General features: G+C 33.3%; 2 protein-coding genes across 2 annotated transcripts; both read left to right on the forward strand.

Moving 5' to 3' along the window:
- Positions 1 to 3,201: 3,201 nt before the first annotated feature.
- LOC18590703 (uncharacterized) lies at positions 3,202 to 4,559 on the forward strand. The gene is made up of 2 exons (XM_007016375.3): positions 3,202 to 3,613; positions 3,791 to 4,559. Exon 2 carries the CDS (start codon positions 3,800 to 3,802, stop codon positions 4,358 to 4,360), a length of 561 nt encoding a protein of 186 aa, XP_007016437.1. The 5' UTR covers positions 3,202 to 3,613; positions 3,791 to 3,799; the 3' UTR covers positions 4,361 to 4,559.
- Positions 4,560 to 8,248: 3,689 nt separating this feature from the next.
- LOC18590704 (uncharacterized) lies at positions 8,249 to 10,839 on the forward strand. Its single transcript, XM_007016377.3, has 3 exons — positions 8,249 to 8,560; positions 8,863 to 9,012; positions 10,299 to 10,839. Exons 1-3 carry the CDS (start codon positions 8,549 to 8,551, stop codon positions 10,767 to 10,769), a joined length of 633 nt encoding a protein of 210 aa, XP_007016439.2. The 5' UTR covers positions 8,249 to 8,548; the 3' UTR covers positions 10,770 to 10,839.
- Positions 10,840 to 14,082: the final 3,243 nt, after the last annotated feature.

Here is a 14,082-nt window from a genome sequence, read left to right on the forward strand (position 1 = left end):
GATGAGTCCGAGTCCTCCTTCCAAACCGCTTGACCCGCAACAGCAACGTATTGAACCCCATTTCCCTTATGGCATAACGCAAACGTCGCACGTTTGTACTATCAGTCAATCAAGCGCAGGGAAAGTAAAGCAAAAGCACACGTTTATTACCATCCGTTTGCTTTGCTTCACGAAGAGTAATACTGTTTGAGAAATATTTTTTTTCCAAGACTCTTTCAAAATAAATTTAATTTATATAACTTTTTCACATTTATATTGGGAAATTAGGTGAAAAATTAATATATATTGAACAAAAAATAATTCTATTGCATTTAATTTTTTCAAAAAAGGCTATATTCTCTTAATTAAGTTAGTATGGTTAAGTAATAAATAAAATTTTACAAATTAAAAAGATTCATCCATAGGCTTTTTACGAGCATTTTAATGATTTACGTAAATTTCTAGAAAAGAGAAAGAAGTTTATAAAATATATAAAAAAAAATGACTTCCCCATGTATGAATCAAAATTAATCGTATGCAAAAAAGATTGCCTCTTCCCCATGTATGCCACATTATCGATTCAGCAAAGTTTGCTAATAATATTATGACTTCAGATAGTTGGGGAATTGATTTGATAATAATAACCCAATATATCCGAATCATTAGTTAGGAAACTAAATTGATAAATTCTGCATATGGACCATCAAAAAGAAAAAATATATATATAAATATATCTTAAAGGTCCTACAAACATTCCTAATTTTTATCAGTTAAGTCTCATGAAACAAAATAAAAATTACTATTAAATCTGTAACGAAATAATAGCTCGAGTACTTCAAAAAAAATTAAAATATTTTAACTCGAAAAGAAAAAGAAAAAAAAACTTTTAGGGTGCACACAACATATTATATATTATATATATTTCTTTTCAATGACTTGGTGAATTAATTATCTCATGAAACAAAACCCTACCACCGCCGATCCGATGTTGGAAAAAAAAGGAAGGAATTATTGGCGGGAAAGAAGGAAAGAAAGAAAGAAGAAGCAAAGGCATACGGAAAGCAGAAGCAAAGAGGGAGAGAGAGTTGGGAATTGGGCGTGGGGAGATTGATTGTTGGGAGATGGGGACATGATGATCGAAGATGGGAAGCAAAATCATTAAGCATGAGCATGAGCTGCAATTATGTGGCATGAGAGTGTGTGTTTTTCACTTTTATCTATATACCCAACATTACCCCACTTTTTTTTTATTATTTTCTTTTTTAATCAATTAACTCCATATTTAAATTACTTTCTGATCTCTAACCATTCCCATATATTTTATATATAACTTTGGAGGTTTTCTTTTTCTTTTTTTTTGTATTTTACCGCTCTCGATTCTCTAATGTTTGCTTTATCTTTTTATCATATGAACCTAACATGTGTGTTCAAGTAGGATTGATTTGTATTATGGTTTTGTATTATGTTGATCAGATTAATGTGTCATCTAATCATCTATTTTAGCTTATCAAAAAAAAATTAATGCTTCATCTATTTAATTATTTCATGATTAGGCTTACGTATTTTTCACATTTTTTTATAAAATTATATCTCTAAAATCCGTTAATTATATGCATGTAATTATTCGGTAAATATTAGTATTCTAAAAGATAAAAAGAAAAAAAGAAAATTGAATTTCGTCAAATTGGCGGGCACTAATGAATTATAGGTTAATTGGTAAAATTAGCATTTTGTTGGTATATTGAAATTGTGTGCTAAGGTTAAAGTTAAATACAGGAGGGGTAAAAAATAAAAATAAAGGAGAAAATCGTGCACTAAAAGAAAGTGGGAGGCCTTAAGGCTTTCCCAAGTTTGGATGCCCTTTTATCTTTTTGTGGTGCGGTGAAATCCAAGCAATCCGATTGGGTCCCCCACCCTCTCCCTCAATTTCATATCGTGATATTCTCATATCAAGATGCATACTAATCTATATGTATATATTTCTTAATTTTGATCATAGTCATTTCAAGATTTATATTAATATTATCATTGCGTTATCTTAATATTGAACCGTCAAAGCCAATCTTCCCAAAATGGGAAAGCTCTAAAATAAATAAATAATAATAATAATCAATTTCATGGATAAAATGTTAGAAAAGCAAAATGGAAAGCCATCTCCATCTCCCTCTCCCCGCAGTCTCCTGCATATCCAACGCAGGAATCCTAAGCCTAAGGCAAAAGCTTATACCCAGCATGAAAATGGCCTGCAGTGGGACCAATGAGGAAGCATGCAGCCGAGGGCAGCTTTCTAATGCAAAATATATAAGGCTTGAATTAATTACTATAATAATAATAATAGATACTAGCATGATGGGATCTGGGGTATACATGGTTTTGGGGAATCATTACACGCTGTTTGCTTGCTTGTCTTGTAACCATTTCTAATCTCTTTAATTAAGCCAGAAGTCAATGACATTTCTACATGATTTTCACTAATTAATTATCATTTGATAGTGTAAGAAAGACTTGTGAGAAATTTGGTGAAAATTATGATAAGATTGTGTAAAGATGGTATCCAGTTTTTGGCTTTCTCTTGTGTATAATAATTTTGTGAAACACATTGCTGTTGTAATTGGGATCAATCATGCATCATCTCATGCTCTTGTTATATCAATCATGCAGTTTCTGTTGTACTCCTGACTCTCCAATTATGACTAGTGATTAAGATGAGGCCATTAAGAAAGCAAAGTAAAATCAAAGGCAATGATATTGTAAGAGAATTTTTCTCAGGTTTCCTTAACAATCATTTAGAACCCATTGATCCTGGCAGTCTCCTTGGAAGAGATCCAAAGCAGCAGCAACAACAATTGTCAAGGAGTGGAGCTCAACATGGCCTACAAGGCCTAAACCAGACACCCGACAATGTCTCCTTGCGGCGGATGCAAGCGACCCCATGGAGACAATTTCTCTCATAAAAGCCACACAAAACTTACATCAAAGACATAGGGAATTTTTTTTTACTTTTCTTTGCTTGGAAACCAAACAAACAAACAATAATGAGAAATCATGGGAAAAATCTCGTGATAAAATGAGGGTAGGGGCAGTTAAAGCTAGCCATAAGAACATGAAGGAATGTTAAATATAGTAATTAAATGGAATGGCTTTATTCCCGTCTGTAGTAAACCACGTGCATTGATGCATCAAAGTTCGCAGAGATCAGGAAAAAGCGGTTGCTTAAACGAGATTTTATATAGTTAGTTACTGGATGACTCTTTTGTTGTAAGAGTGAAAGAGACTTCCCCGTCTCAATAAAAAGGAGAGATAAATGAGAGAGAAAGTTAGGATAGAGACTCCATAAGATAGAGAGTCAGTGAAAGAGAAAGATTTGTGGGTGTGTTTATATATACTGCATTGGATCCTTCGCCGAAGTGGGTCGTCAAAAGCCTCTCTGCCTTTCCTTTTCTCTCTGTCAATCTCTTTCTCCATCAGAAACATCTTGAGAGCTAAATTCCAAAGAAAAGCTGAGAGAGAAATCAGAGAACAAACAAGAAAGATGGTGATGTGATGAATTAAACTCTTTGGCGTTTTCGTTCCTTTATCGATATCAAGCTTCTTTCTTCTCTTTCTAGGCTTTTAAGCCTCAGGCTTTCGACTAGTACGAGTTCTTTGTTTTTTCTTTTGTTTGCTTTCATTAATTAGCGCATGATCGTCTCTGATCTTTATTCTTTGTCCTTCTTGATCCTAGGTTAATTTCTCTCAGTTTCAAGCTTAAGACTTCAGTTCGTTCTTGGTTTCTTTATACCATTTTTCTTATTTTCTTCATATACTACAGATTAAAACCATGGGCGAGTCCAATTCTGATAAGTTTCTCTCTGAGAAAGATCCAAGTAGTACCATGGAATTCAATTGCTCGGTTAGACCTCCTTTAGAATCCCAAAAAGATCAGTGCCAAACTGCACCTCTTCAAGATGCTGATGATGAGCCTCAACAAAAAGAAGAGAGAGTACCAAAAGAACAAGATCAGCAACAAGAAGAAGTAGAAGATAAATACATGTTGGAGGTGTCCCCAGTGAAGTCAAAATTACCGTCTTTAGGAGAATTCAATGTTCATGAAGATTGTGAAGTTCATGAAAAGGGTGCGGTTCATGTAAATGGTGATGAAGAGAACAATGATGGGTTCAAGACTCCTACTTCTTTGGATCACAAAATTCCTAGCCTGCTCAAATGCCCACCTGCACCAAGAAGGCCAGTATATCTCCAAGCACCAAAACGAAAAGATTATGTTCACCGGACAATCCTAATTGATTTGACAAAAGAGATTGAGGCTTTGTTTCCTCCAGCTTTTCTTGCAGATCTAGGCAAGAAGATTAAGAAAGCCAGACAAGGAAGTGACTTCAAATGATATGATCATACATCATATATTTCTGTGAAGAACAAAGTTTATGTTTTTTCTTTTTTTTTTTTTTTAGTTCTCTTCCTTTTTGTGTGGACATTTCCACATGAAAGTGGCATTCTATCTTAGGTAACAGTGATCGGTATTCTATCTTAGGTAACAGTGTTCTCTCAACATCATCAATGCCATATTCAGCTTCATTTTAACATTTTCAGTTTCTGTTTATTCCTGTTCTTTTTCCTGTTTTTGTTGCTTTGCCACTGAACCCAGATCTAAGACTATATAACAACGTAGCAAAAGATCAAAGCTCACAAGTACAAATCATCATGGATTTAAGCCTTAGGTTCTTGCTTTTTGGCTGCACCCCACCAAGCAGTTAAAAGATAGACTTTGGGTTCTCTCAAAGGTTTTTAGAATAAAATGAAAATGGAGTCCTTTTTCTTTTCCCTTCTGATGATAGTGCTCACAAAAATGTATCGCATTGACTTTGTTAGTGTAAAGAAAATGGGGTTGCCATTGACTTTCCCAAGGGAAGCAAACATACTCCTTTGTTTTTACCAGTTGGGTGAGCACACCCAAGTGCGATATTCCCTCTGATGACAGAAATTTATCATGGCAGTCAATGGTAGAGGCCAGAGCCAGATGCCATCCCTAAATTCAAGGTAGTTTTTGCCCCTCCCACCTGCCCCTCTTGGAAAGTACATGCCCTTTTTTTTTTTTAATTGTTTTACTTTGTTTATTCCTTTTCTTACAGCATGAAATGTGAGATGGTTCTCATAGCATAGAATGTAGTAGGCAGCAGCTAGCAAAAGGAATTTGATCTAACCTGTCCAATGCAACAAAGTCTTCTGTTTATCATTCAAGGCTGGGAATTTTTTGAAGGGTTGGTGGATAGTTAGATATAATATATGTATAGTAGAATGTTTTAAACTTTTAAGGTTTTCTTCTTTACTTTTTTCCAAAGAACCACACATGTTAATTCTGCTTCAAACATCAAAGATTCTATTCCGGGTTTAAGTTTGAATAAAGAATAGAAAATGATAGTTTATGCTTTCTTTTGTTATAAAAAATTATCTCTTGGTTTAAGTTTGAATAAAGAATAGCAAAATGATAGTTCATGTTTTCTTCTGTAACAAAAAATTATCTCTTGGATTATAATTTTAAAAAAGAAAGTAAATCTTAGATTTTTAAAACATATCTACATTACTCTTAATATTTTTGTTAAGATAATTATACAAATTCAATGATACACTTAGAATATAATACCATTGGTTAATTGGCTAGTTAGCTAGTTAGATTACCATTTACCTAGTTAACTAGTTAAATTACCATTTATATTACAATATCATTAGCTAATTAAAATATAATATTATTTGCTAGTTAGGTTAGTCATTAGATTACTATATTTAGCTAGTTAACTAGTTAGATTACCATTTGGATTACAATATCATTAGCTAATTAGGATATACTATTATTTGCTAGTTAGATTAAAATTTAGATTACAATATTATTAGCTAATTAGGATATATATATATTATTGGCTTGTTAGCTAATTAGATTACAATTGTTAGTTAATTAACTAGTGAAAATATAATGCTATCGGCTTGTTAATTAGTTAAGTAGATTAAAATATATATTGTTATCTAGTTAGAGTTAGATTATGAATAGAATTATTAGTCTTATATATATATCTCATTCATTTAAAAAATAAATAAAATGTCAGAATACAATATTTATTTTCTTGTAGGAATTAATTTTAATTAAATTTAGTGATTAATTTAATATTATATCTGATTGTATTTGGACCAAACAGGTTGGATCCCTACTCAAATTGAGGCCAAATCTTATATGAGGAAATGGATGAATTTCTTCAAATTCCCAAAATGGATATTATATAATTGTAGAGTTTATTCATAACCCTAAAACAAGTCTTACTTATATTTCCCCCTATAAAACAGTAGATAATGAATACAAAGTGGAAAAATAACCAGCCAGGATAGAAGAATTCTCATCTTCCTTGAAACAACCTGATAGTAGTAATTGCAAATGGATAGTACAAAATGTGTGCTAGCTTTGGCATAGGGCTAAAAATATAACATGCGCAGCCAACATGCAAATCCTGACAGATAATCGGTCAGAAATATTTCTATCCTTTTCTTCGGTATAAATGAATTGCTTTAATGAGATAGAGCCATGACTGGGGCCTGGAATGCTGCTCTAATTAGCCCGAAACTTAGCCCACATCATAACTTTGGAAAAAGGGTATCAGCCTGAGGCAAGTACAAGGGAATTAACCTCCTTCAGGTACAAAAGTTAGATCAGTTGATTCTTCATATGCTAGCCCATCCAAGTTGTGGGCTAACCCAATGATATAAGCCAGAACTACTCTTGGGCCAGGTGGGTTGGACATTCCTCAGCAAGTACCCCAAAACAAAGAGTTTAGCTCATAATGAAAACCTGACAGAAATTAAATATTGCCAAGGCCCCCGGCCCCCATGCCTGTTCAACCAGCATGTTGCATGAACTCTGCTCAATTCTGTCATTATTGTAAATACAATTTTCCGTTAACAGAATTTAAGACTTGAATCTCCAATTCCTCCTCATTTTGCATTTGTACAGTTGCATCAGAAAGGAAAAGATTTTCTTACTTATTCAGTATAACTTTCTATATCTTGTAACAGGGATCGGTTCGTGTTGTTCTTAGTAGGAAGAAGAAATATTTCTTCATTCTGCAAGCGAATCTGGCAGAATCATAGCCAAGTAACTTCATGAGGCAAAAGAAAAAAGAGCTGTTCTGGTCCAATTACTAAATCTTGCAACCTTGCAGAAACTGAACCATCTTACTCAAATCTCTTTCCAAAGTGAAAAAAAAAAGAAAGAAAGAAATAGTAACACTTTTGCTGTAAAGTCGGAGGTGGTCCCTGTTATTGCCTGCTGCTAGATCACAATTTCTGTATTTAACTAGACCACCAGATTGTGGGAATTTAATACTGAAGATATGGTTTCCTTTTGGGTCATGACACTGCAGATACAGTGAAAACAGCAGTTCATTGGGTTCCCTGAGTCCCATATCTTGGTGGGCTCTTGAAGTTAAAAGCTTGGGCTAACAACAGGGTTTTGTGGACCAAAGGAAAAGGCACATACTCGATTGAGATTTAGACAATTACACTTCTTTGACATATGCTTGTTATTGCCACCCACCAAGGCAAAAGTTGTCTCCTTTTCTTCCAGCTCCTTGGATCCTCCTGGTCTCACCTCATCATGGAATTCTTAGATGACCATTTTACCCTAATAATTTTTTGCATGGTAAATTTCTGTTACATGTGAAGTTGAAACAATTTTGTATATATTTTTTATTTAAAAAAAAAATCGATTTCTACTCTTAAAACAAAAAAGCATGCACCTAATTAATTTTGAAATCTTCAAGCAGATACATTTTGGAAATAGCATCATGAATCAAACTGTTATACACTTTAATTTATGTGGAACCATGCATGGCTACAAAATGCAACTATAGCTCGATGATGGGTTTATGGTAGACTAGACTAGTAGAGAATGCTAAGGCAAAAAGATCAAAATTTTACCAAGGAAATGGAAACTAAAAAGGAAGAAAAGAAAACAGAAGAAACTGAAGTTCTCTTGTTTTCTTTGCCTCCCTGCCTTTGTACACAAAGCTGCAAGTTTACAACATCATCAATGAGCAATGGCAAGCATTTTAGGGTCTTGGAGAACATAGTTAATTGCAAGTTGGGTATATAAGTAATTTTGAAGGACAGCATCTGAACCTCTCGTGGACCTTTGCTTCTGATTAGTTTATTTCCTCATGGCACATAATGATTTTGTGTTTCTTTCTGGTCAACAAAACCAAGGAAAGCAAGCAAAGAAAGAATGCTTCCAAATGATAAGACTCCTTGCTCATTTGTTACCTTTTTTGACTATCTCTTCAGCTTGTTTTTACTCTGTCCTTTTACTCTCCCTCAAGTCATGTAAGCAATGTCCTTCAAAGTACTGTACATTTGAACCTCTATATAGAGCTAAGTAGTTTACTTTACTTGCTCAAGTTCTCAGCAATCTATAGCTTTTTATCTATTTTTTCCTTGGTTTCAAATTTCATATCTCGTACATGAGGTGACCATCGGTTTTTACTAAGATCAATCAAACAAAGACATCCAACTTCAAAAGTACTTTGCCAGATACATGGCTCAACAGGTAATGCTTGTCTTCTCTCAGTTCAATAGTATATTCTCTCGTGGGTTGTCTCTCAGATTTTTTAGTTCTCTTATCTTATAATTGTGGGTCTGTGTTTTCTTCTTATAATTTCTCTGATAATGTGTCTACTTCTTTGTCACATTGTTTTTGTTTCTCATGATAGTACAGTTATGACAAGCTTATCCTTTTTTTTCCCTTTTTTTTCCCTTCTTTTTAGTTCATTTTATTCTCTGTGATGTTGATTGCTTGAAGGGTTCTGAATCACATATCTGATGATTTGATTTGATTTGATTTGATTGCAGGAAGAAGGTTGGCCCCTGGGATTGCAGCCGCTGAACGTGAGAGTTGGGCTGGCAAGAAACCATGATTACTCAGGATCAATATCATTCAACACTATGCTCACTGGTTCTCCAACTTCCTCTACAGATTCCTCTTCAGATTTAGACACAGAGGTCAGTGGGAAACTACAGAAATTTTGGTTAAAAATTTTTTTGCTTACATTGGTCTTGTCTTTGGCAGTTGTCTTAGGTTTTTCAGTTTTCATATCCCCAGGGTCCTATTTCCATATGTCATGGATCATGATTGTATTGTACCTCTGTAGCCTTTTGGTGTTTTTCAGTTGTTTTCTTCATGCACAAATATACTTGGTAGTTTCGAAATTTTACCGGAGAAAAATGTTTTTTTATTTTTCTTTTCTTCTTTATAATGTAATAAGTGTCTCAATTAACAGTCAATACCCATTTGCAAGAACATTGATTGGTATCAATAAATCATTATGCTGGGCGCAGAAAGTTTCTATTAATGCAGCATTGAATTTCCCTTTTCTCCTACTCCATATAATGGTTTTTGACCAAGCTTGCTAGATGGTAGTTAAAATTAAAGGCTTAAAGACTCTGTCACAGGCTTTTGAGTTGTCATCTTGAAGCTGATTTGGTGCTTTCTACCATAGTAGTTGTAATATTACAGTGGTATTTGGTGCCTTCGCTCAGAGTCAAGCCTTCAAGTTGCTACCAGCTCATAATAATTGCAACACCTGTAGCGGGCATGACTTTTTTGATATGTGCTGGAGATTACAGAGTAGTGTCAGCAGACTGAGCTCTACTGTTGCATGATGCTCCTAGATCAGATGTCAGACGAAGGACATATATGATTAAATATGATAGATTTTTTGTAAACAAACTGAAAAATGTGCTAGAGATTTCAACTGCAATAATGATTTTAACTTCTTGTTTATTTCCTGATATTATCTTTTGCTCAGATTGCTGAGTTAATGCATGTCTCATATTGTCTGGATTTGGTGTGTCAAGAAATGGTAGAAATACTTGTACGAACTTATGACAAAAGCATTTATCTGACATAACGATTGGAGCCAAAAACTTCTCACTATCTGTTAAGATTCACTAAGATTGTTGAAGTCCATACTGTTCCTGCTCTTTTGCATGTAATAAGATACTAAATTGTTTCAAAGCATCATGAAACAACTAATTCAAATTCTGATTTTCACCATGACTTTGATTTGGTTATGGGATGACAAATTATGCTTCTATAGCCCATAGGCACTTGGGAGTGTCTGATAATCTGCTCACAATGACGACGGAACATCTTTACTTCAAATGATCTTCCTCCAAGCTAGTGCTTTCTGTAGTTGGATGCAGTAGATGATTTGTATGTTTCATACTGATCTAACCCTGTTGGCCCAAAGTGCGTATCTCATTAACTCTTCTTCGCTTGATTTCAGTCAACTGGGTCATTTTTCCATGACAATAGCATTACACTCGGGAGCCTAATTGGGGTTTCTAGCATCTTGGAACTCTCTAAAAGATCTGTCAGAGGAAGGAAAGCTGAAGCAGCAACAAGAGAAAAAAGGAGCAACAACAGCAACAAGTCAAGAATTTGGCTCTTTTCTTTATGTTCAAGGGATAGTACTGATGCTGAGAATGTCAATGCAAACAATGCTCCATCACTCGGTCATTTCCTCGCGGTGGAGAGAAGAGCTGCTAGTGAATATAGAAGGAACCGCATTCCTACTATCTATGGGCCCGACGAACTTGCCCTGGCTCAGCCTAATTTAGAATCCAACTCCCTATTTGTTAATGGCTGCGTTGCTCCTCCTCAAACAAGCTCATCAGAGAATGCTGGATTAGATAATGGTAACGGGCATGGAGTCCCAGTGCTGCTCTCATGCATGTGTGGACAACCCTCCATCTGAAAGTATTGGTCTGATTGAATGGATTTCATGTTTCAGGAAGGAATAATCTACTTTCTCCCCTTTTGTTGAGTTCCTTGAATCTTGCTTCTTTATTGTGCTTAACATTTGAATGCTAATAACCATATAATTATTTGATTTGATAAAAAGTTTAGTTAACCAGGCCAAGAAAAAGCCACTGCTTGGGCCATAAGGCCAATATCCAGTCATTTGTTACACATCACCTCTAACTATCGAAGAACACATCAAGAAAGAAAGATGGAAAAGAAAGAAATAAAACGGATGCTGAGCTGTGCAAAAATGTATCATTCAAACGTACTAATATAAGTTTTAGATTATATTTTTTGTATAGGAAACACATTTTTGTGATTATAATGTTAAGAGAAGTGACCCTTTGATGTATAAATTTTACTATCCTATGTATCGTTGAATTTCTCCCTTTGATGTATTAATTAATCAAATATTATCATCTCAATAAATAAATTTTAAAAAATTTTATGTATTTATAAAATAACACTATATATTTAAATATATATATATATATATAGATACGATATATAAACAAAATTATCATTATTATTTATTGTACGATATATCATAATATTTATAAAAAATGATACATAATATAATTATATCATATTTAATCAAATATCGAAAAATTTTATACGATATACGTTACCTATCGTAAAGACTTTGAGGAAAAGTCTTGTTGGAAAACGTGTCGGTGAATATTTCCTTCTAGATCCCAAACAACAAGCTCCGGTCTAGATCCAGACCCAACCCCTCGTTTATGTATGAAAACAAAATACAATAATTAATTCCAAAAAATATATTAATTTGGCCCCTTTTTTGGCAGATATTTTTTTAATGATATTTTTAGGCGTGATTTGCTGTTTTGCAACCTCTAGGAAAGCGCATCGTCCAATTAAATAACGGCGGCTTATTTTGCTTCTCCTGTATGAGCATGACAATTCCCCAGAAATTCATGTGAATTTCCAACCCCTTTTCTGTTATGTTATTGGGTTTCATATTAGCGAAAAGGTTTTGAAGGATTCCTAAAGTTTTAATTTAATATCTTAAAGATCCAACGAAAAGGGGACCTTTTCGTAGATATTTTTCCTAATCTTTGATATTTTAATTGTACAGTAAACAAGCCAAATCAGTTCAACCACAACCTGCTTTGATGGAAAATTTGTGCCTCATCTTTGACTGCTATTACTGCCAGTTTTAATTGCTTTTATTAAAAGATAAAGATTAAGAAAGTTTGAGATGAGTGTTCCATAAGCCAATGAAAATTTTCCTGGAAAATTTAAAAGAAAAAATAGAGAGAAAAAACTGATAAAGTTTGCAAGGTACAAGGAATTATTCAAGCTCTGACATTTCCACTGTTGTCCAACAGGAGATTATATACAAAGGGAAAAAAATAAATTTATATTTTCAAGAGTTGAATTATGAGCTCTTTACATTTTTTTTAAACTATGGTAATGCTTGACCACGTGGTTCTATTGTTTGTTTACCTTGTTCGAAGAATGTAAAAAGTCAATAGCTGAATAAAGAATTTGTTGTAAAGTTTAATTTATCGGTAAAAAAATAATAAATTGCTTGGTTACCTAATTGGAAGAAGTTTTGATTTCTTGCTTAATTAAATCCTATGATCGAATTAAAAATAACAGAAGGTTGAATTCTCTTTGTTGCTAAATAAAAAAGCATAATTAAGTGAGTCTTATAATAAAAGAAACTTTTGAAAACGTGATTATGGAAGTAATCAGAGATTTAAGTACTAAGTACGTCCTCTTCGGGCTTGAATAAATTCTTACCTTTTCCTACCCACTAAGAGCATAATTATTAAAAGAAGCAAAAATCTAAAGATTAATTGGTAAATTGGAAGTAAGTTAGAAGGAAAGTAACAATGAAGGTACAAGTTGATATCTAACTTACCCAATTCCCACGCACATCACAACCAAAAAACAAAAAATGGCATGAGTGGTTAAATAAATACTAATGCTACTTGATTAGTAAATAAATTTAAAAATTAAAAATTTTATAAGATAAATATTCATAATTTTAAAAATTTTTATTTTTATACATTTATAAAGTAAAAAATTATAATTAAATGATAATATAAAATTTATACATTGATAATACATCAAATATAATTTCATAAATTATTAAATCATGATTTAATCTCAATCAATGATTTTTTTAAAAAGCAATAATTTGAGTCGAATACAACTATTGAGTTCTCATTTTAAGACTTTGAAAGTGAAATTTATTGTCGTAGATAATGGCCGAAGTTAGAAAATAACATAACGTTGAAATCAAACTAAAAAAACAAAACATCAAAATCAAATAAACTAATAATCCACCCAAAAGAAGAAGTCATTAGTCAAAAACGTAGAGACGAAAAGACCTTACCAATAAAAATATAGCCCTATTTTGAAAGGAAAAGAAAACTGGATGGGGATGGTTGTTTGTTTTTTCTAAGACATGGGCCATGCCATCCCCATACATCATTCATCATGCATAGCAAACAGGGTGGTACATGCTACATGTCCTATATCTTTATACCTTTATATAACGAAAACAAAAGAAAAAACAAAATACTTGTTATCATGTAAGAAGCGAAAAGGCCTACCAAAATGGACCCCCTACTTAGGTGTCCCTCCCCATTGATTTTGCCTTTCCTTTCACTCTTTGGCCCTACCATACTACTATCTACTTCAAGTTCCACATGTCACCCTCACTCTTTCTTCTCCATTCGCCCTTTTTCAAGTACCATTTGTCACCCTTACTCATATCAAACATTAAAATTCATTATTGGATTATAAAATAAGATTATCTCATTTTAATTTAAATAAAAAATAAACCGAAGTGATCCGACATTTATAATAATAAAAATTATTAAAATAATTTTATTCATATCACTTTGGATCAGATAAATTCAAGAAATTTAAGGGTTTTGGTATAAATTATTGAATGAGTACTTTGGTTATGTATTATAAGGTACTCAAGTTAATTAAAAAATGGAGACAATATCACATGAAAACCAACATCCAAACATGATTTCCCTATTTATACCTTAATTTGAAATTTGGTTTATACATTATACATAAATAGGGGAGGGGGGGTGGGGGGGAATCAAACAATATAATTATGTTACATCTCAATCAACACTCTCCTATCCATTGGAAAGAGGACATGATATGGGGTTTTGGTGGGGTCAAGGCCCAATTCAAGACTATATCCTTTTGACTCTTTCCAAAGGGTTCTTTAACAAATTTTAGGGAGCAGCCATGGAAGAATGTTGAAATTTACC

Source organism: Theobroma cacao, chromosome 9 (genome assembly GCF_053813885.1).
Source record: "Theobroma cacao isolate CCN51 chromosome 9, ASM5381388v1, whole genome shotgun sequence".
In the NCBI taxonomy this organism is placed as follows: domain Eukaryota; kingdom Viridiplantae; phylum Streptophyta; class Magnoliopsida; order Malvales; family Malvaceae; genus Theobroma; species Theobroma cacao.

Coding starts and splice junctions, on each gene's coding strand:
- LOC18590703 (XM_007016375.3), top strand. CDS start 3,800: ATGGGCGAGTCCAATTCTGATAAGTTTCTCTCTGAGAAAGATCCAAGT.
- LOC18590704 (XM_007016377.3), top strand. Junction 9,013..10,298: donor CTTCAGATTTAGACACAGAG/GTCAGTGGGAAA, acceptor GCTTGATTTCAG/TCAACTGGGTCATTTTTCCA.